General features: G+C 45.7%; 1 protein-coding gene and 1 long non-coding RNA gene across 5 annotated transcripts in view; one reads left to right on the plus strand and one right to left on the minus strand.

The window, feature by feature from the left end:
* The window catches only part of ANKRD10 (ankyrin repeat domain 10), a 36136-nt gene extending 26326 nt beyond the window's left edge, over positions 1-9810 (minus strand). For all 4 annotated transcript variants that reach the window (XR_001884682.1, XM_017868226.1, XM_017868227.1 and 1 more), the window contains exons 1-3: positions 9353-9810; positions 4914-5066; positions 1174-1265 (exon numbers count right to left, since the gene is read on the minus strand). Coding sequence is in view for 3 of the 4 variants with exons in the window: in XM_017868226.1 (XP_017723715.1) it covers positions 1174-1265; positions 4914-5066; positions 9353-9562 (455 nt within the window). In the remaining variant the exon portion in view is untranslated. The remainder of the gene's footprint in view (positions 1-1173; positions 1266-4913; positions 5067-9352) is intronic.
* Positions 9811-9814: 4 nt separating this feature from the next.
* Positions 9815-19910, plus strand: LOC108527070 (uncharacterized). The gene is made up of 3 exons (XR_001884683.1): positions 9815-9903; positions 17840-17981; positions 19734-19910. It is a non-coding gene; the product is annotated as an uncharacterized LOC108527070 (long non-coding RNA).
* The last annotated feature ends 1695 nt before the right edge of the window (positions 19911-21605 follow it).

Genomic DNA, 21605 nt, shown 5'->3' on the forward strand with positions numbered 1-21605 from the left:
TAAACTTAACAAAACAGAAGCTAAGATATTCACAGATGATTGACAGCCTCTGGTACCTACACATGTTGTGCATGAACCTTGTATGGTTTTGCTGTTAGGATCTATTTTCAATATTTACTATAATACAGAGTCAAAGCAATGAAATGGAAACCAAAGGGTTAAACTAGTTTTGTGGGTTTTATTTCCTCCAAAGTCTAAATGTTCACATTTCTGATTAGAATAATGTGGTTTATAATTAATCTTTATGAATTATTCGTAACATTTAAGGTAAAACAAAAAAGCTGATATCAGTTATTTTGGTTATTACGGCTCTATAGCTTACACTCAATATTTAAGGGTGAAAACCGCATCCATTTTGTTAATGCTGTGAACTGCAGAAGAAAAATTTTTATAATATAAATCTTTAAGAAAAAGTTAATACAAATAAATTTAATAGTTAAAATAAATGTATAATGCCATGGCTAGCTAATGATTTGCATATAAGATCTCACTTCTAAAAGAATACACGTAAACATTAAGATTGTCCCATCAAAGCATAAATAAGCTAACTGATGTAAGCTGAGCTAAAACAAAAGATATTTTAAAATAATGCCACCAGTACCAGAAGCTTACAGCAAGCTTGAGGTCTTTAATGAAATAATCCTATTTTACAAGGAACTATCAACCATTAAGTTATAATAGGCTTTAAAACATAACTTTCTCACATCTGCTAAGATGTGGAAATCAAAACAAAGAAAAGTGAATTTTCTTCAGAAACCTTTTGAGCCAGAGAGGCCTGAAAAGATACTTTAATCCAATCCAAGCTTCTTGTTTTGAAATCAAAACTTGGCAAAGAAAAGTTTAAAGACCACAGTGACACAACTAGTTAGTGGCAAAGTAATGGTGGCAAAGTAATGATGCCAAGTTCCAAATCTAATTAGTTAACTGTTCTTTCAGTTCAAATACACTCTCTTGGCAAGAATATTGAGGCTGCTGTGAAATTAAACCCCCTCCTCTAGAGATCAATTTAATCCACACAATTTTCCTCACTAACACCAACTGTTCTAAAAGGCAAAATTACATTACTAATTTTGAAAACAAAGTTTTAGGATTTTTGCCTGCTTATGTACTACCTTTAAACAAAACATCCTCGACTACATCTTCAGCTGGCAAGAATAAACGAAAAACACTTACTCGACGTGAGCCCCATTCGCCACAAGGGCACTGATGCATTCTAGGCTCCCAGAGCGAGCTGCCTTGTGAATGGGAGTTTCACCCTCACAATCCTGAAACAACAAAAAGCAAAATATACACATACTCAGAAGAAAATTTCTGACATTTTGAAGTAATGTCATTAGCACAGATCAGAGACCTTCTCATCTCTCTTTGAAGTAAAACGTGTTGAGCAAGACCTGAAGCAGAACACAAAGAAACTTACACGTGAACGGAGGATGAAAGCGAACCAGGAGGGGCCAAGATATTTGGTCTTGGGGCCTCTCTAGTAGTGACAGCGTGAATGCTCTCAACAGTGATTTATAAATCACTTTATGCTGGATCTTAACAGATCTTAGCAGAGAAAAAAGTGATTTCTGGTGGAAAATGAAGACTCTGGGAAATCCTGGGGGCTCCACAGCAATACCTGTTGAATACTCACACAGAAACCTCACCGGAAGCTGAACTGGGCAGACTACCACACAATTAAGAGACCAAGATAAAAAGGAGTGCAGTAATTGTGGGTCACTTAGAAAACAGTTCATTCCTAAACTCAGTAAATAGCTAAGCTCCTTCACCAACGCATACTCACAGGAAAAAACGTGAGGTGAGGGCCACCCAAAGTTAAAAACAGCGGTAGATTAATTCACAGAAAAATAAGAGTATGAAAGGCTCTTTCATACTCTTTCATACCAAGAGTGCTTGGTGGAGGGAAAAGTGTACACATTTATTTAAACAAAGGTCTAAAGAGAATATAAAGCAATGTAAAGCTCTAAACAGAAAAATCCATTATGGAAGACAGAAACACAGAAAACCATGCGGCTATAAACGATCCAGCCAACATGGATTTCTTAAAAAGCGAAAACCTAGCCCTGACCTCCCCAAAAGAGAGGTGGGGAGGGGAGAGAAGCAGTACAAAATAAAGACAAATAAAAATTACATAAAACATTCCCAAGAAAACTGGAGCTGAGACTTAAAGTTTTGCCAAAAAAGAAAAAAGCTAAAAAGGAAAAAGGTCTTTAAAGCTATCCTTGGAACAAGACAAAAAAGTAAAGGTCTGTCATGGTGGGATACGAGCAGATGACAGAGAAAAAGCAAAACCACCAAGCTCTTCAGGGACAATCTTTAGGGCAGAACAAACACTAAAGAAAAGCCCGGGCACCCTGAGAGAGGGCAGCCAAGAGAAAAGATGCTTCTAGCACAGAGCCAGGTGAAGGTGCCCGGGCCTCCAGCTCAGCCCAGTCATGTCGCAGCCACGGCAAGTTGAGTGATACAGGGAACTGGGAGCAGTGCCAGAATGCTCAAGACAGGCTGGGCACCCTGGGTTTTCATAAAGAAAAATGTCATTTCTAACCTAGATAGGAAAAATTAAAGACAACATCAAATGCCAGCAAAATTCTATAAGAGGCATATGAAAGAGAATGTTTGCTAATTACACACCAAGGCTAGTCAATATAGATTCACTAAAAACAAAATCACAGGAAAGCTGACTTCATTTCCTCTTGGGGAAACCGAGCACACGGGCCTCCAGGCAGCATACGAGCTTTGGTAGTCTCACAGGCTCACCTTAGAGATTGCCAAACAAGTCTGTGGTATTAATCTTGAGGAAAATGAACTCAGAACTGTTAGTAGCTAACACTCCAAAACATTAACAGACTAGAAATTGTCTTAAAACACTGTATCAACAGGCTCAAAAAATTAAATGGATATAAACAACAAAGGAGAAAGACCTGGATCTGGCATCCTGAGTTTCTATGAGAAATTAGAGAAACCGTCTGCCTGGAGATGAGTCAGCAGGTAGGCGGGGTGGGGAGCTAACAAAAGGGCTATTGTGTCCTCAAGAGTCACTGGGTGCTGAATTTCACCCACTACATAATAAAGTGAGATGATGCCTGAGATTGGGATGTAAACTCCACATGCTAGCAGACCACAACTACCTAAGACACACTAAGGAGAAAATCCAGGATGCTTAACAACGCCAAATGATATGCCCTAGGCACACGTGAGGACTTGGAAATGTCCATCTGGCTATTTCAAGTACAGGGAGGGCTGCAAAGGAAAAGATTTTAGGATCCTGCCTGGGAAGAAGCAGAGTGTGGTAGAGGTTTCCAGAAGGTGTTATCTAGAGGCATCTGAGAGGAAGGTGGGGGACACAGCAGCACACTTTCTGCCCCACTCCCTTTATCTACTGAAAACACTAAACTGCCATAAGACACTTTGAAAAGGGGGCTTCTCGATTTAAAAAGGACTGGAAAGCAGTGTTAGACAGTTTCTCTAGTCCTCTCTAAATAAGATGCTATGTAACAATTTCATGAAAATTAACATACAAAAATTATATAAATTCCATACTAATTACTGCCATTCATGGAATTATTCACCGTATTTTACTGATAAGGAGATTGAGCCACAGACCAAGTTAATGACTTGCCCAAGGAATCAAGCCCACACTGCCCTTTCTACCAGGGGACGGGGTAGGGAAAGAAAAACACAAGGCGATGCCCAGCACATAAGGGTATAGAGTAGGTTAATTCATAACTCTTGAATTTATGAATACGAGCAGCAGAGAAATATACATTATGTAAAGGCATACATGCAGAGATGGAAGGAGAGAAGTGGCAGCATAACCTTAAAAGTCCCACATCCCAAGTTTCAGTTTAGTAACAAACAGGCCTAAACTCTTGGCCACCTTCCCTTACATTGTTTTTTCTACTTCGTATCTCTCAAGGCGACAAACTGCCTTATCACTTACCCCACTTTCCCATTGATCCTTGTTTTAAATCATGGCTAAAAACACCTTCTTTCTCAATTACTGCTTAGATGGGCAGCTAAGTTTTTAGGAGAGGGACTAGAAACAACCTTATACCTGGTTATAATCAAGGACTGAATTTTGGGAAAGACAGAAAAGTAGAAAGACTTTGCATACAAGACCTTGATGACTATAAAGCATTTAAAAATAGGAGTAAAAGAGGCATAAAAAAACAGCTCCCAGAGCCCATGCCCAGGTCTTAAGAGAAGAAAATTACAAATTAGTCTAAGGACTAATCCATCTTCAGCAAAGGACACTGATTCCAGGGACTGCTCCCAGTCAGACAACCTAATGGTTATCAGATGCTGCTTGTCTTATACAACCAAGTACCTAACAATCTGAACACTCGTGTGTATGGTTTAGGTGAAATGATACTGAAAACACACCATGAAAAAAATCTGGCATGATGATGTTCCTGTTAGTATGCTTAATCTTAAATACCAAGTCCTCAAGTCACTTACTCTTCCGACTTAGTAAATGATCCTTAGCTACTTATCTGCACCAAGGCATCAACTTGTATCTAAAGCTCACTTTGGAGCTGACTTAATAGTCATGCTTTTTCTAGGATGAAAGTGTTTTTATAATTATCTGTGGAAATGAGGCTAAGGCAGCTGTGAGAAGAAAGCCAGGAAACCTGGGCTTAAGGCCAGGCTCCTTTAATTACCAGCTATAACCTTGGGCACATCACCCTGGATCAGTTTATCAAACAATAGGTGAAAGCACTCTATGAACAGAAAGCATTCCTATGGAAAGGGTCTATTATCCTTCACAAACAAGTGAAGAAACAGAAACTCCAGTTTGCCCTCAGGTAAAGATATCAAACTCTAATTAAGGCCTCCATTTAAAGCAATACCGTGTATAATTATAACTGCAAAAACCAAAAGCAAAAGTAAAAGTCCATCACCAGCACTCTTACCGGTTTGTTAATGTTGGCTCCTGCTTGAATCAGCCAGACCAGGCACTGAGGATGTCCCCCAAAGGCCGCAATGTGGGCTGGCGTCTGCGCGTACCGTGTGGTAGAGACATTGAGTGTGGCTCCAGCTCTCACCAACTGCACTAAGCACTCCAACTTCGAAAACAAGAGGGGTAATGAAAACACGCAGACATGTCAGTACACTATTCAATATTACAGGAATAATCTAAATTCTATAACGGTGACAAATGGCATTGTTACCAGTTTTTTAATAGATCAAATTAAGTCACTCTTTCCCAATGCCATGCAAATTTTAAAGAGCATTTAAAATAACATTTTCCCTTGTCCTTATGAAAAAGATGGGAACTAGAAAAATGCAAAAAGACTAATAACACTACACAGATTTAAATATTTTGGTTTCCCTACAACTGAATAAGCCAAAATCAGAAAATATTGGACTGCGCTGTTCCAAGACTTCCAACAAAAATGTTTGTTGCACAGACTATTCTTAAAAAACTTTGTGTAGGCCGGGAGCGGTGGCTCATGCCTGTAATCCTAGCACTTTGGAAGGCCAAGGCGGGTGGATCACTTGAGGTCAGGAATTCGAAACCAGCCTGGCCAACATGGTGAAACCCCGTCTCTACTAAAAATACAAAAAAATTACCCAGGCGTGGTGGCGGGCACCTGTAATCCCAGCTACTTGGGAGGCTGAGGCAGGAGAATTGCTTGAACCTGGAAGGCGGAGGTTTGCAGGGAGCTGAGATCATGCCACTGCACTCCAACCTGGGCGACAGAGCAAGTCTCCATCTCAAACAACACTTTGTGTAATGCCAGGCGCAGTGACTCAAGTCTGTAATCCCAGCACTTTGGGAGGCCAAGGCGGGTGGATCACCTGAGGTCAGGGGTTCAAGACCAGCCTGGCCAACACTGTGAAATCCCATGTTGGGTTTTCAAAAATACAAAATTACAAAAAATTAGCTGGGCGCGTAGTGCATGCCTATAATTCCAGCTACTCAGAAGGCTGAGGCAGGAGAATCGCTTGATCCTGGGAGGCGGAGGTTCCAGTGAGCAGAGATCACGCTGCTGCACTCCAGCTTGGGCAACAGGGCAAGACCCTGTCACAAAAAAAACCAAAACAACACAACAACGAAAAACCCCACAAACTTTGTGTAGCCATAGTAAACGCCTCATAGTCAAAGACTATTTTCTATAGTGTGCACAACTGTGCACTTTTACACAAGCCAGCACTGAATACTCATTGATTACTCAATGGAGACCCCATTCTCCACATTTTTTTACTCTTTTCAAATGATTTGTATTTTAAAACCCTATGCTAAAAAAAAAAAAAAAAAAAGCCTACAGCATAAGTGAGCAACGCACCCAGTGGGTGACTAACACTGGCAAGTTAAGACTTTGTGGCCAGGCACCAATACTATGATAGCCTCTGGCTAAAATAATTCACCACATTCAACAAATTTAGCAAGTGCCTACCATGTGCCAAGCAATTGTTCAACCCACCTTCTCTGATCCTAGACTGCTTGTTTTCCCTCACTCCAATCACAATGCAGTTAGGGAACAAGCTATGCCTGACCGCAAGCAAGTCTCTTGAAGAGGAGAGACCTCACCTGAAGCAAAATACCTGACACTCTCCCCCAACTCACCTCAAGGTTTCCTTTTCCATCTAAGTACTGTCAGGCTTTCAATGCACACTCCTGTGAGATGAAGGGTATACAGACTCAAAACACCCTCTTCAACCAACTTGGACCTGCGAGTAAAGGCTGATGTCTCTCTCTTTTTTTTTTTTTTTTTCCTGAGACGGAGTCTCGCTCTGTCGCCCAGGCTGGAGCGCCGTGGCGGGGTCTTGGCTCACTGCAAGCTCCGCCTCCCGGGTTCCCGCCATTCTCCTCCCTCAGCCTCCCGAGTAGCTGGGACCACAGGCGCCGCCACCTCGCCCGGCTAATTTTTTGTATTTTAGTAGAGACGGGGTTTCACCGTGTTAGCCAGGATGGTCTCGATCTCCTGACCTCATGATCCACCCGCCTCGGCCTCCCGAAGTGCTGGGATTGCAGGCGTGAGCCACGGCGCCCGGCCGTCTATTTTTATTTATTGCCTTTATTAATTTACTGGGTGAAAATGGAAGTATTCACTAGCGATAAGATGAACAAGTCTCAAATCCAATAAAAATGAAACGGATGCAAATCACTTGGCAATACCAAAAATCATCCACTGAGGGCTCGCTGGGCTTAAACCTGTTACCCTTGGGTTCCATTTAGAAACTTGGATTTGTTATTCTGGAAAGATACTGTTCAATATGATATCATAAAAAGTACAAGAGAGCTTTTAAACAACCCGTTTAGTCCTCTGGAAGCAAACGAGTCTTACCAGCGGTTAGGGATCTTGTGCACCACTGGCACATTTCTAAGAACACGAGCCTGAAACCTGTGTAAGAGGGCAGCCGTTAGCAGGGTTGGGGAGAAAGCCTAGACTTCGCAAGCGGCAGCCCAGAGTCCTGGCCTGACTCCTGTCCTAACAGCTTCTTCTCAGAAGGGAATGTTTGGACCCTGGACAGGGGCTTTCTAAGGCCCCTTCGGTATCTAAGACCAAACAGCCCTATGATTCAGACAGCTGGAAACAATGAAGTAACTGCTTCTTGTTATAACATTTGACGACCAAGGTAAAGCTACTACTCAAAGTTCCATGGAAGCAGACTTTTGAAAAGTGATTTCAGTTGGTGTTTTATAAAATTGTGATAAAATACACCTTAAAAGTTACCATTTTAAAGCAGTTATGGCTATTTTAATCCCCAGAGACAAGTGGAGGCGCCATTGGGTTAAATTTTTTAAGTGACCATCTGTAATGAAGCTTTAAGCATTCTACAGATCGCTGTTGACTGTCACCCAGTAATGTCATTCTCAAGCAGGGTAGAAAGGACGGAATCCTAAAGTTTAGTGTAAAAATAAACCACAGCAAGAGACACTCTGCAGAGAGGAAATCCTCAGATTACTGACTACCTCGGGAAATCTATTTAAGGCCTCAGGCAGAAGAGCAGGGAGGCGGCTTTTTTACTTGTTTGTTAAGAAACTCATTTCCCCTGGGCACCTGTTTCCTCCAGCTGGTACTACGGTTGCACAACTTCAGAGACAGTGCCACAGGAACCTAACAGCCCTTGAGGGTGGATTAACTTGCTTGTCCCACCCCGATCGTCAAAACCCCTTCTAATTTCTTTTGTTGAAAGAAAAGTGACTTTTCCACTTTAAAAGGAGAATCAGAAACTGCTTCCCAAAAGATACAACTGCGTTGTGAATGTAGCGCCAGGGGCAGCAAGGTAAAGCTCAACTTTGTCAGCTGGTAATGACATTACCAGGGCCAGGCCTTCTTAAAATAACTTACTTCACATTATCTCTGCAAAACTATTTAACCCCATCTCATCATTTACGAGAAAAACACTAAATATTCCTGAATTTTAGTGAATTGAAAATATTAATCATTAAAAAAATCATTAAAACCAGCCACTTCTGAAAAGGACGGTGAAATCTCATTTTAAGATTTCTCTGAGCAAGTACCCCAGCGACTTCACAGATGAGGAAACTGTAGCTATGTTTTAAAACCTTAAAGCAGCACTGTGTTCCCTCAGAATTTTCAGTTTAAAAAAAGGGGGGCACGTAAAGGCTCCACGGGAAGAGAATTCTGCTTCATTTAACCACTTCTGCAGTAATTTAGATCCAAGATAAACACAGCCGTTACTAATTTTCCTGAAGCGGGGCCAGTTACGAGCTTTAAAGCAAACCCAGAAGCTGGAGAGCCGGCCTCCATCCCACACAGCTGCCCGAGCTTTCCAGACCCGCTGGGGAGCGCGGTCCTCGGCTGAGCTCGTCCTCAGCGCGGCCCTTGGCTCCCGGCGAGGGTGCGCCGAACCAGAAGGTCGACTGCGCCCAGGCATTCCCCGCGCGCCTCTTTCCGGCACCGCGAGGGCGAAAGACGCCTCTGACCCCGCCTCGGCTCCCCGTAAGCCGCCGGGGCGGCTACGCCGCATAATACCCGGCTCTGCGAGGTCGCCCGCGCCTCCCACCCGGCCTGAAGCCCCGCGCCATCCGCGCGCGCAGGCTCCGGCCGACAGGCGCCAGGACTCCTGGAGCCCGCCTTGTTACTTGCTACAAGCGCCGCCGCACATGCGCCCTAGGCCCCTCGGGGCGCAGGCGCCGCCGACCCCGCTTCCGCCCAGCACTCCCGGCACGCCCCGCGCCCCCCGGCTGCCCCGCTGCGGCCCCTGACGGCGAGCGCTGCCGCACAGGCGCCTTAGGCCCCGCGAGGCACAGGCGCCGCCAACCCCGCTTCCGCCCCGCGATCCCGGCACGCCCCGCGTCCCCCGCACCTCAGACCCGCTTTCACCGACCCCCACTGGACAGCCGCGGAAAATGGCGCCTTAAAGCGTTCGCGCCCACCTTGCCGAAGTGCGCGGCCCAGTGTACGGGCGTCCAGCCATAGAAGGAGTCCTCAGAGGTCAGGTGGGCGTGCGGCGTCTGCTGCAGCAGCGAGCAGAGCGTGGCCAGGTCCCCATCGCGGCAGGCGCGGTGCAGCGGGAAACGGAGCGAGAGCAGCTCCTCGCTAGAGAAGCCCGCCTCCACGCCCGCGCCCGCTCCCGCCGCCGACATGGTCCGTCACTGGAGAGCGCGGGGCTGTCTGGCCGAGAGAACGCGTCGGAGAGGACTCGAGAAGCCGCCGCCGCCGAAGCACAAAGGAACGAGACTAGCGCTGCGGTCGCGTCCCACAGGCTGCCGAGCGGAGCGCGCACGGAGGGGGCGGGGCGGGGCCTGGAGCGGCCGGGTTGGGGCGGGGCCTGGCCCGAGGACGCCTTGTGCAGCCGGGCAGGGGGCGGGGCCTGCAGCCGCGGACTTCTGGAGCGGCCGGGGAGGAGGCGGTACTTGGGCCTCAGGACGCCTGGAGCAGCCGGGCGGAGGGCGGGGCCTGGAGCTGCGGACGTCTGAAGCGGCCGGTAGGGGGCGGGGTCTAGCCCAGGGGATGCCTGGAGTAGCCGGGTAGGGGGCGGGACCTGGACCAGAGGAGGCCTGGAAGTAGCCGGGCAGGGGGTTGGGCCAGAGGACGCCTGGAGCGTCTGGGCAGGAGGCGGGGCATGGCTTGGGCCCACGCCTGGGGCGGCCGGGGGCGGGGCCTGTTTAGAAGCAACGCTTGGAGCTCTGGTGCAGGGTGCGAGGCCTGGCTGGGTCATTGCTTACAGCGGCTTCCGGGGCTCTGAGGTCACGGGGCTGGCTGTGTGGGGGCTAGGGGTCGTAGAGCGGCCAGGCATTGGTCTGAGCGGGGCCGGTGGCCGCTCGCGCTGTGGGTTTCGGCTGCGCCCCGGGTGCGGACCGTGGTGTCTCCAGCGTGAGAGCCGTTCCGGGCGGAGAGTCCCGGCTGCCAGGGGCGCAGGTTGAGGCTCTGCGGGCCCGCGCCCAGAGCGGGTGGGAGACACGGGTCTCCCCGAGGCCCGGCAGAGCGCGGTGAAGTTGTCCAGTTAAAATTTCTGGAGCGCCTAGGGAGAGCAGGGCTTCGCATTAAAATCTGAGAATCAACAAGTCCTAGTTCCTTACAGAGCAGGGCAGATTCCTCAGTTTTGTCTGAGGGACGCCTTCCTCAGAACCAAGTGCAGTGGGCTAGCACTACACTTTTGCAGCTTTAAGAGATGAGCCGGAAGACCAGACAGAGCAAAACATAAAAGGCTTGTTGTTGAGAACTGTGTAACTGTAAGGAAATACTAAATTCCCTGTTTCGAATGACAGTATCATGGGCTTTTTTACATATGTAATTTTATTCTGATTGTGAAAGCATCAGTGATTTCATTATTGAGGAATAACCACAATGTTTGTGAATATTTCCTTTACTTCTAAATATGCGGTGTTTTAAAATCATGTATTTTGTTTAATTTGTATATATAGTTTTCCGCTGTGTAAATTTCCTTCCTTTTTGCAAAATTCTACGTCACAGAAATTGAACTTTAACAAGGCAGTTAGATGTATAGGGAAATACTGATGCACGAGAAAGCATATTGCAGCATTGGTTAGTAAAACAAAAAATAGAAACCTAATATTTAACAAAGGGAAATTGTTAACTAGTGGTGTAACCACTCAACACAGACATTTCTTCATACAGCAAACATTTGTTGAGTACAATGCTGAATGAAACACATTGAGAAGCACTCTAGTGAAGAAGTAGCAAATATTTCAGTTCAGTGAGCAATTGCTAATGAATGGAAAGTATGACACATAGAATCTATCTTCTCTGAAGGAGTTTGTAATCTATTAGTGAGGCTGGAGAGAATAATCGAGCAATACTTTTTTGTTTGGACCAAAAGGGTGAGAATAGACTATAAACTCATTTCAGGTTTTGTTTACTCTAGAACTTAATCATTTTTCTTTTCACATGCCATGTTTATTTTAATCTAATCTCTTTAAAATATATCCCCCTGATAATGATTTCAATATTTCTTAGGAAAGAGGTGTCCCATTCTGCAAAGGGACATGAGTGTATCTTGTCCTCCATATAATGAAAGGGAGGGATTACTGGCTAGGCTGCATTCTGGGAATGGTGAAACAGAGCCAGTGTTAGGTCAAGGAATTTGCCCGAGGGCAAACTGCATGCCTGCAGCAGAGCTTAGAATAATATCCAGACCTAGGTTCCAACCCACTGTTAGATTTTTTTTAACTTTGGAATTTCTTTTGCATCGAGTCTTAAAGGCTAGGAAGACAAAATAGGTTATAGTGATGGGATACTTAGTGTACTTCTTTCCTGGCTTCAGATGACTGGGTTTTTTTAAAGGATTATTTCGACTGTATACATATTTATGTAGCCGTACTGGAGTAGACTGACATATATACATGGTGATGAATCCCCAAGACAGATCTTGTAACTCTGGCAGGAGGATTGTGGATAGGATGGTGTCTACTGACTATTCCCAATGCCAGTGGTCTAAATGGTTGGTCACCCAGGTTTTCCCAACTCTTATAATTGTCAGATACATTCGAACTAGAACAACTCCATCTTAAATGGGGCTGGGTAAAATGAGGCTGAGACCTACTGGGATGCGTTCCCAGAGGGTTGAGGCATTCTAAGTCACAGGATGAGTTAAGAGGTCAGCACAAGATACAGGTCATGAAGACGTTGCTGATAAAACAGGTTGCAGTAAAGAAGCCAGCTAAAACCCACCAAAACCAAGATGGCCACAAGAGTGACCTCTGATCATCCTCACTGCTACACTCCCACCAGCGCCTTGACAGTTTACAAATGCCATGGCAACATCAGGAAGTTACCCTATATGGTCTAAAAAGGGGAGGCATGAATAATCCACCCCTTGTTTAGCATATGATCAAGAAATAACCATAAAAATGGGCAACCAAGGTGTTCGGGGCTGCTCTAAAGAAGAGTCATTGTTTTATTCCTTTACTTTCCTAATAAACTTACTTTCACTTTACTCTGTGGCCTCACTCTCAATTCTTTCCTGAGTGAGATCCGAGAACCCTCTCTCTCCTGGGGTCTGGATTGGACCCCTTTCCTGTAACATAATCATTACCAATCTCAGATTTCCTTTGGGACTGTTATTTTTAAAAAGCTCCAAAGAGAAGAAAAGAGTAGAGTCATAACGTCTTTTTCATCTGGTGAAGCACCATACACAAGCCAACTTAGGCATTTGAAGATACGATCCAAATCCGTGAAAGAAAACAGGAAAACTCAAAACATATTACGATTGCCTTTAGATTGGAATTTTTTTTTTTTTTTTCAAAAAAGGATTGTATTGTGTGAGAAATTGTGGAAATGGGGCAGGGCTCTGTTGTGTGAATGGCACAGTGATACAGTGTTCATACGTGTGACAGACATTGATGGGCATCTCTTGAGTGTCGTTATTACACTAGGAGCAGTGCGCCCTGAGGGACGTGGGGTTGGAGAGGAAGGCAAGCCCCAGCTGATGTTCCATACTAAGCATGCCATGCTAAGGAGTGGCTTTTTAATTTCAAAAAGTTTGGGAACCAATGAGGGGTTTTGTTGTGCCATTTAAGGGAGGGAGTGATGACTTGGGGTGGAGCAGTGGGGGGACCCAGGTCAGACTTGCAGCTTGGCTGTGAGGATGGAGGTCAGGGAGCCCACTGTGATGACACCTTCAGGACTCAACGTGGGCCTCCAAGCCTTGCTGTTTTCTCCTTGGCTCCCTCACAATTCCTATCCACATCCACTACGCTGGCAGATCCATCTTTTGAGAGGGCAAATCTGCTTAAAAATTGATGCAAGAACAGTTTCCAAAACTTGTTGTTCAGATACCATCTGCATGTGGGTTTTTTTTTTTTTTTTTTTTTGAGACAAGATCTCACTCTTGTCACCCAGGCTGGAGTACAGTGGTACAGTCATAGCTCACTGCACTCTTGACCTCCTGGGCTCAAGGGATCCTCCTGCCTTGGCCTCCCAAAACCCAAAGCACTGGGATTACAGGTGTGAGCTATGGCTCCTGGCCCTATGTGGACTTTTATATCTACATAGGATTGATACTTTTTTTCTTAAAACTGGTTCACCTTTTTAAAACTTAGCTACTTCATTCATATCCTTTCATTAATAAAACATTAGTTTGTGGTGCTAGTTACATTTTCTCCCTACCCATTTAAACAAATAGATATCAAAATAGAGTTTGTTCTGTGAACCTTCCAAATTGGCTTCTGCCATTTGAGGTTTTCAGACCACACCTGGGAAAATGCTCCTAGCAAGCAGAGTCCCAGATCAGACCCTTGGCTGGGTGATGTCCTTACAGCCAGGGCCGACTGCCTGTCTTTGGACTTCTCGTTATGTCACTGCCCAGGGCTGTCCAGAGCATGTCCTTGACACTAGGGCTACCTCTGCCTGGAAGGCTGCTCCCTGCCCTGTCCCAGAGTCCACTCCCTCTGATCTAGGTTGAATTGTGTCTCCCCCAAATTCATGTGTTGAAGTTCTAACCCTCAGAACTAAGAATGTGGCCTTGTTTGGAAATAGGGTCACTGCAGATATAAATAGTTGACATGAGGTCACACTGAAGTAGGGTGGGCCCCCAATCCCATATGACTGGTGTCCTTATAGAAAGGGGACATTTGTCACGCCTGTAATCCCAGCACTTTGGAGGCCGAGGTGGGTGGATCACCGGAGGTCACGAGTTTGAGACCAGCCTGACCAGCATAGAAAAACCCGTCTCTACAAAAAAAAAAATGAGCCTGGTGTGCTGGCACATGCCTGTAATTCCAGCTACTCGGAAGGCTGGGGCAGGAGAATCGCTTGAACCCGGGAGGCGGAGGTTGCGGTGAGCCGAGATCAGCCCATTGCCCTCCAGCCTGGGCCACAAGAACAAAACTCGGTCTCAAAAAACAAAACAAAAGGGGTGGGGGACATTTGAACACAGACACGGGGGGAAGACAACCATGTGAAGACAGAGGCAGAGATGGGGGTGGTGCTTCTACAAGCCAAGAAACCCCAAGGGCAAATCACGAGAAGCCATGGAGAGGCCTGGAGCAGATCCTTCTCTCGCAGCCCCAGCAGGAACCAGCGCTGCTGACACCTCCATCTGGGCCTTCCAGCCTGCGGGGCTGCAGGACAACACTTTTCTGTTGTGAAGCCGTCCAGCTCCGGAAAATAACACACTGGTCCGTGCTGGGTTCCACCTCTCTCGCCCGAGGTCGGGAGGCCCCAGCCACCCGCTGGGTGCCTCTGTGCACTGGCTTCTTCGGTGCTGTTCACTTCCCTTTCTAAAGCTGTTTTCCATGTTAAGACAGGAGCTTCCGTCCCCTGCAGGCAGGCTCGGGAGGATCCAGGTGTCTAGCCTTGAAAATGTTTTCAACTATTCCTTCATTTCCCCATGTGGGTACCGTAGAGGAAAGTCCCTAGTGAGTCCCTAGCGAGTTATTAAAATGGTTTCTGCCGATCTTCCTGGGAGGGGTGCTGCTGGCCCTGCTGTGCTCTCCTCCTCCAGCCGGGTGCCCAGCCACTGACCCGCTCCTGGCTGGACCAGGCCCTGGTACGTGCTGTGACTCAAGGGATTTACATCTTCCTCACCCTTCCTGAAATTGCCATTATTGTATTTATTCCTTAAGAACGTTCTAGAAAGAAAAGCATTTATCCTCACAGGATTTCCTGTCACCTCCATATGAAATAATTTAAAAACCAGACAAGTAAATGTTACTCTTATTTCTAATCATGAAAGAGATTGATTTTTTTAAAAATCCTGACCGTGGAGAGGCATGCCTGAGACTGCATCCCCCTATTCATATACTCTTGTGATTAGAAACATGCCAGAGATCTGCTTCTGGGGGCTTTAAGTGTGGAAACCAACAGCTGTCTTTCCAGCTGCTCCCTCTCTGCTCTGGAGGGGAGCTCTTGGTGAGCCCCTTAAGCAGGTAGAGGAGACTGCTCTGAAAATATTAAATACTTCTGGCTGATGCTCCGTGTTCTGCTCAGCAGTGTCACAGACGGATCTCTGTCTGTCTCTCTCTCTCTCCATCATTACTGTATCCCTCGAACGTAGGAAGTAGGACAGTGCCCAGCCCATATTAAGTCCTTAATGCCTAGTTCCTGAATGGCATGAAATTGAAATGGAAGACTGAGCTTCAAATCAGTCGATAGCTCCCTTCAGAAAGGGAGAAAGCACCATGGACCAGGGATCTTGAATAAAAAGAACATGAAGATTCTAGAATCTTACTAATCATCCTGTATCTTGCTTTTGTCTTGTTAAAAAAGTGATTAGCAAAATCACTTTAAATTAGCAAAAGTGATTACCCATTTTTAAAAAAAAAGGAAAAGTCTGCAGCTCTACTCAGAAGCAAGGGCAGGCCTGTCTGCGGGAGACCGACTGTGGAGTGGGGAGGGATAGATGGGCGAGAGTGTTGAAGGAAGGAAAAGGAAACAGGCTGCCCGCTGGTCCCTGCCCCCTAAAGAAAGAGCAAGCTGCCGGAGGAGCTGCTGGGGGAGGATGACCTGCAGGTGGTTTGCTGACATCTTGACCTTTAATTTAGCAACCATACAGTCCTTGAAAATGTTTTCAACCGATTCCTTAACTTCCTCATGTGGCTACCATAGAGGAAAGTCCCTAGTGAGTCACTGCTGTTATTAAAATGGCTTCTGTCAATCTTCCTGGGAGCGGTGCTGGTGCCCTCCCACCCCCTACACATGCTGTCCTCCACCAGCCGAGTGCCCAGCCTCGAGGCAGGGCCCACTGACCTGCTCCCGGCTGGACCAGGCCCTGGTACCTTGTGTGACTCAAAGGATTTACATCTTACTCACCCTTCCTGAAATTGCCATTATTGTATTTATTCCTTAAGACCATTCTAAAAACAAAAGCATTTACCCTGATAGGAATCTTCTTGACCTAGGATAAAATAATCCACCCATCTCATTATAAGAGGAAGTGGATGTCGCCTTAAAACCACTTATATCTCACAGCATAAGACAGTGAATGCAGAACAGTCCCAGCCATGCAGAAGCACCAGGGCGTGGGGAGCCAAAGAGATCAAATCACTGGTGTCACAGTGTGGGATCTGCCTAGCAGAAAAACGCTTGATTGTCTCCCTTTATCCTATAGCGCCTAAAACCTTCCACATCCCTCCCTGGCTCTTCCAAACTTGAGCGCTGACTCTATAAGCTTGGCTAACTAAGTGTCTTAGGGAGCAGCCAGAAGCAGGGATGGAAACAAGAAAACAGCACAGCTCCGGCCCCGGTGCAGAGCCCGTGGGTAATTACTGGGACAGTTCAGTTTCTCGTTGTGACAGCCTTCTTTTTCTTTTCCCTGTTTCTGAAGGCTGGGTTGAAAAGAATATTGCAAACAACATTGCACAGGGGGTTCTTCTGCTGGAGGAAGGGTTTCCTCCCTGCCCTGCCTCAGTTTCCTCATTTATTAAAGGAAGACAATAATTTTCCTGTCCAGGTAAAGGTCATTGTGAGGGTCAGGTGAGCTTTTGGGTGTGGAACGATCTCTAGACTAGGAAGATACTGGGTACTAATTGTTCTCCCAAGTGCCTTTATGAATTTACACTGCCAACAGCAATTCACCAAAATCCCAGTTCCCGATTCTTTCTGATACTAGGTATTGCTATTAGATTTTTTTTTTTTGTTCTGCATTTTCATGAAGGTTAAATTGCAGTGGTAATGGCTGCTAGGGGCTTTGTTGTCAGAAACTGGCACCACTGAGTGCAGGCCAGCTGTTGAGAGCGTCCCCAGTGCCTGTTGGGCTCCTGTGCCCTGCTCCGTGGACCCAGTGCCCCTGGGGTACTGCTTCACCTGGCCCTGTCCTCTACACAGGCTGCCGAGGCTGCATTCTGACCTCTGGCCGTGGGGAGTTCATCCCTGTAGGATGGCTGTTTCCTCTTCATTCTCCAATGTGCAGCAGCCCTCAGCCTGTGACTTTGATCCACACTTACTGCAGGTTCGGTGTGCTGGCAAGGATGTGTCACTCCACAGAGAATAACCAGGGCCACAAACCCAGAGTTGCTCCTGTTTACTTGGATGTGCCTTCCCGCTGCTTCACTCCAGCCTGACTCCAAGGAGTAGTGGCCAAGGACAGAGGAACAATTAGAGTTCAAACACACTCAAAAATCTGTTCCACATGGATTAGACTTCAATGTGAAAGCAAAATGGAAAAAGATTTATAAGAAAACATAGCAGAACATCTTTATGACCTTAGAGGGTGGAGGATTTCTCAACAAGACACATAAAGCACAGCAATAGAAATGTCCAAACTTGCCTATGTTATAAGTAATAATATAATAATGTTTTTCAATTGTTATTAATTAATAACATAACTTCTTTCAAAGCAAAAGACAAGCTATAGAACAAGGAAAATTGTTTGCAATTCATTTAACACGTACAGTCATGCCTCACTTAACAACAGGGATATGTTCTAAGAAATGCACCATTAGGCTATTTCCTCATTTCAGCATCTTGGAGTGTGTCCCCACGAACTTGGATGGTACAGCCCTGTCACACACCGAGGCTAGATGGTGGAGCTTGTTTCTCCTAGGCTACAAACCTGTACAGCATGTTCCCATACAGAATACTGCAGGCAATTGTGACGTAACGGTAAGTATTTGCATATTTAACATACCTAAACATAGGAAAGGTACAGTCAAAATATATTAATAGTATTATCAGCTCATGGGACCACTATTGTATATGCAGCCTGTCATTGACCAAAAGGTTGTATGAAGGGCGTGACTGTAGAGCATTCTTATTCAGCATATAAAAAGAACTTCTACAAATCAAGAAGAGAGAGATGAACAACAGGGGCAAAAGATATTGACAGGCAATTTACCAGAAAGAGATATAAATGTCCAATAAGCAAGATGCTCAGAAATCAGTAATTTCTCTGCCCTACCGAATGGATTAGTCCCCTCACCAGGCAAATCTGCTGCGACCACTTATAGTGGTTCTCTACCTTAAAATAAGCACACGCTCTCATCATACTCCGTTCTAGCTCCTGCCCATCTCTGCCCTTTCAAATAATTGTCTGCAGCCATTGTCTCCCAGGCCCTCCTCAACCCTTTCCAACTGGACATCAGCCCCCAGCACTCCCAGGGATAGCCAGGGAAGTTCATCATAGTCCTTCAAATCTGCCAAACCAAATGGTCAATTCTCTATTCTTATCTGGCTTTATCTTGCTGGAACATGCAACAAGTTGACCATTAGCTCCTTTTTGAAACACTCTGTCCTGGCTTCCATGACACATCAACTCTCTTGCTGGACCCCCAAATGTTTAAAGATCCCAGGACTGGGTCCTAGATCCTCCATTCTCTGTATTTTCTTCCTAAGCAATGTCATTTAATCCCACACCTCCAAACACTACTTACATGCTGGTGATTTCTTTTTTTTTTTTGAGATGGTGTCTCGCTCTGTCGCCCAGGCTGGAGTGCAGTGGCCGGATCTCAGCTCACTGCAAGCTCTGCCTCCCGGGTTTATGCCATTCTCCTGCCTTAGCCTCCCGAGTAGCTGGGACTACAGGCGCCCGCCACCTCGCCTAGCTAGTTTTTTGTATTTTTTAGTAGAGATGGGGTTTCACCATGTTAGTCAGGATGGTCTCGATCTCCTGACCTCGTGATCCGCCTGTCTCGGCCTCCCAAAGTGCTGGGATTACAGGTGTGAGCCACCGCGCCCGGCCATGCTGGTGATTTCTAAATTTATGTGTCTAGACCTGACCTCTGAGCTCCAGACTCAAATCCCATGGCTTAGTAAATACCTCCATTTGGATCTCTGAGGGGCATCTCTACTCGTGCCCCAAATGAAATTCTTGAGTCACCCTCCCCACACCTGCTGCCCATCCCACACATACATAGTGTTCTCTAACTCTGTAAATAACACCACCACCTATCCAGGGGCTTTGAGTCCAGCATCTGCAGGTCAATACTTTCTCAACTGCCACGTGCAAACCACCTGTAAGCCCAGGGGGGCTCTACCTCCAAATATATCTCAAGTCCACGTGCCTCTTTCTTTCTCCCCTCCTATCTCCCTGACCCATTCTCTCTCACTTAAACTGACACGGTAGCGTCTCGGCTTTTCCTGTCCAGCAGCCAGAGGATCTTTTTACGATATAAATCTAATAATAGTGCCAGCTTAAAACCTTCCTATGCTTTTTCATTGAACTTGGAACAAAATCCAAATGGCATAGAGACTTGATGCCCTGTTGGGCACCTGCAGCCCCTCTCGCCCAGCCTTCTACTGCTCTCTCTTGCCCTCACTGGGGTTATGCAGGCCTCGGGCTTCCTGTTCCTGGACCCAGCTCCGTCTGCTGGGAATGCTGTCACCTGAAACTCGCAATGCTGATTCCTTGTTTTTCAGGCCTCCCCTCAAAAACATACCGGAGGAATGGTATGGCCTGAACCCTAGCCCGAGTCGTCTTCTGCAGCAGCGCCTGCTTTGCTTTCTTCCCAGCATATACCTCTGGAATGATCTGATTTCTCACTGACTGTCCTGGCCCCCTTGAATGGATGGCCCAGAGAGACAAGACCTCCTTCACAGCGGATACTCAGAATTTAACTAAATGCTTTAACGAATAAATTTAGGTAAAACTAAATTTACGATGGAGTTGTGCCTTTAGGGATTGAGTGACAAATTCAAATCATTTGCTGCTTGTTTCCCAGTCAAAACTGCCCTTGTGTCAGAGGCGTGTGAACCAGGGTAACTCCATCTTGAATTGGGACTGGGTAAAATGAGGCTGAGACCTATTGGGCTGCGTTCCCAGATGGTTAAAGCATTCCAAGTCACAGGATGAGATAGGAGGCTGGCACAAGATACAGTTCATGACCTTGCTGATAAAACAGGTTGCAGTAAAGAAGCCAGCTAAAACCCACCAAAACCAAGATAGTGATGAGAGTGACCTCTGGTGGTCCTTACTACTACACTCCCACCAGTGCCATGACAGTTTACAGATGCCTTGGCAACGTCAGGAAGTTACCCTATATGGTCTAAAAAGGGGACGCATGTATAATCCACCCCTTGTTAAGCATATAATCAAGAAATAGCTGTAAAAATGGGCAACCAGCAGCCCTCAGGGCTGGTCTGTCTATGGAGTAGCAGTTCTTTTATTTCTCTACTTTCTTAAAAACCGTAGTTTCACTTTAGGGACTTGCCCTGAATTCTTTTTTGCAAGAGATCCAAGAACCCTCTCTTGGAGTTCGGGACCCCTTTCCTGTAACACTTGCAAGTCTCTTTCAATTGCTTGTAAAGGACAGTAGAAAGCTGTGTGGTCTGTAGCAACTGCTGGCCACAGGGTGCTTTAGAGCGCTTGAAATGTGGCCAATGAGACTGAGGAACTAAATTTTAAATTTTATTTAATTTTAACTTATTTAAATGTGAACTTAAAAACTGAAGCCTGATTCAGTTATTGGAAAATTCTTAAGTAGGTTTGGAACAACTTAGATCTGTGCATAGAACTCTTTCAAATGTAATGGTCTAAAATCTAAGTAAGGTTCAACTGTTGTCAGTGAAACTTTAATGCCCCATTGAGATGTGCTGTAAAACACACACTGAACTTCCCAGGCTTAGTAAAAGTGAAGGAATATGAAATAGCTCATTAATGATTTTAAATGTTGAATGTATGTTAATATGTGTAAATATGTTGATATAATAAATTGATAATACTTAGGATACACTGGGTTAAGGAAAATATATTATTCAAATTAATTTCACCTGTTTCTCTTACTTGGTGTGTGGTTAGGGAAAAGTTTAAATAACATATATATCTCAAATTTTATTTTTATTGAGTGGCTGTAATAGTTGAGTGTCAACTTGATTGGATTGAAGGATGGAAAATATTGATCCTAGGTGTGTCTGTGAGGGTGTTACCAAAGGAGATTAACATTTGAGTCAGTGAACCAGGAGAGGCAGACCCACCCTTGATCTGGGTGGGCACCATCTAATCAGCTGCCCGTGTAGCCAGAATAAAAGCAGGCGGGAGAACATGGAAAGACTAGACTGGTTTAGTCTTCTGGCTTACATCTTTCTCCCATGTTGGATGCTTCCTGCCCTCGAATATTGGACTCCAAATTCTTCAGCTTTGGGACTTGGACTGGCTTCCTTGCTCCTCAGCTTGCAGATGGCCTATTGTGGGACCTCACCTTGCGATGGTGTGAGTCAGTACTCTTTAATAAACTCCCTTTTATATGAGCATGTATCCTATTCATTCTGTCCCTCTAGAGAACCCTGACTAAT

This window comes from Rhinopithecus bieti, unplaced genomic scaffold (assembly GCF_001698545.2).
Source record: "Rhinopithecus bieti isolate Rb0 unplaced genomic scaffold, ASM169854v2 scaffold_3734, whole genome shotgun sequence".
NCBI lineage: Eukaryota > Metazoa > Chordata > Mammalia > Primates > Cercopithecidae > Rhinopithecus > Rhinopithecus bieti.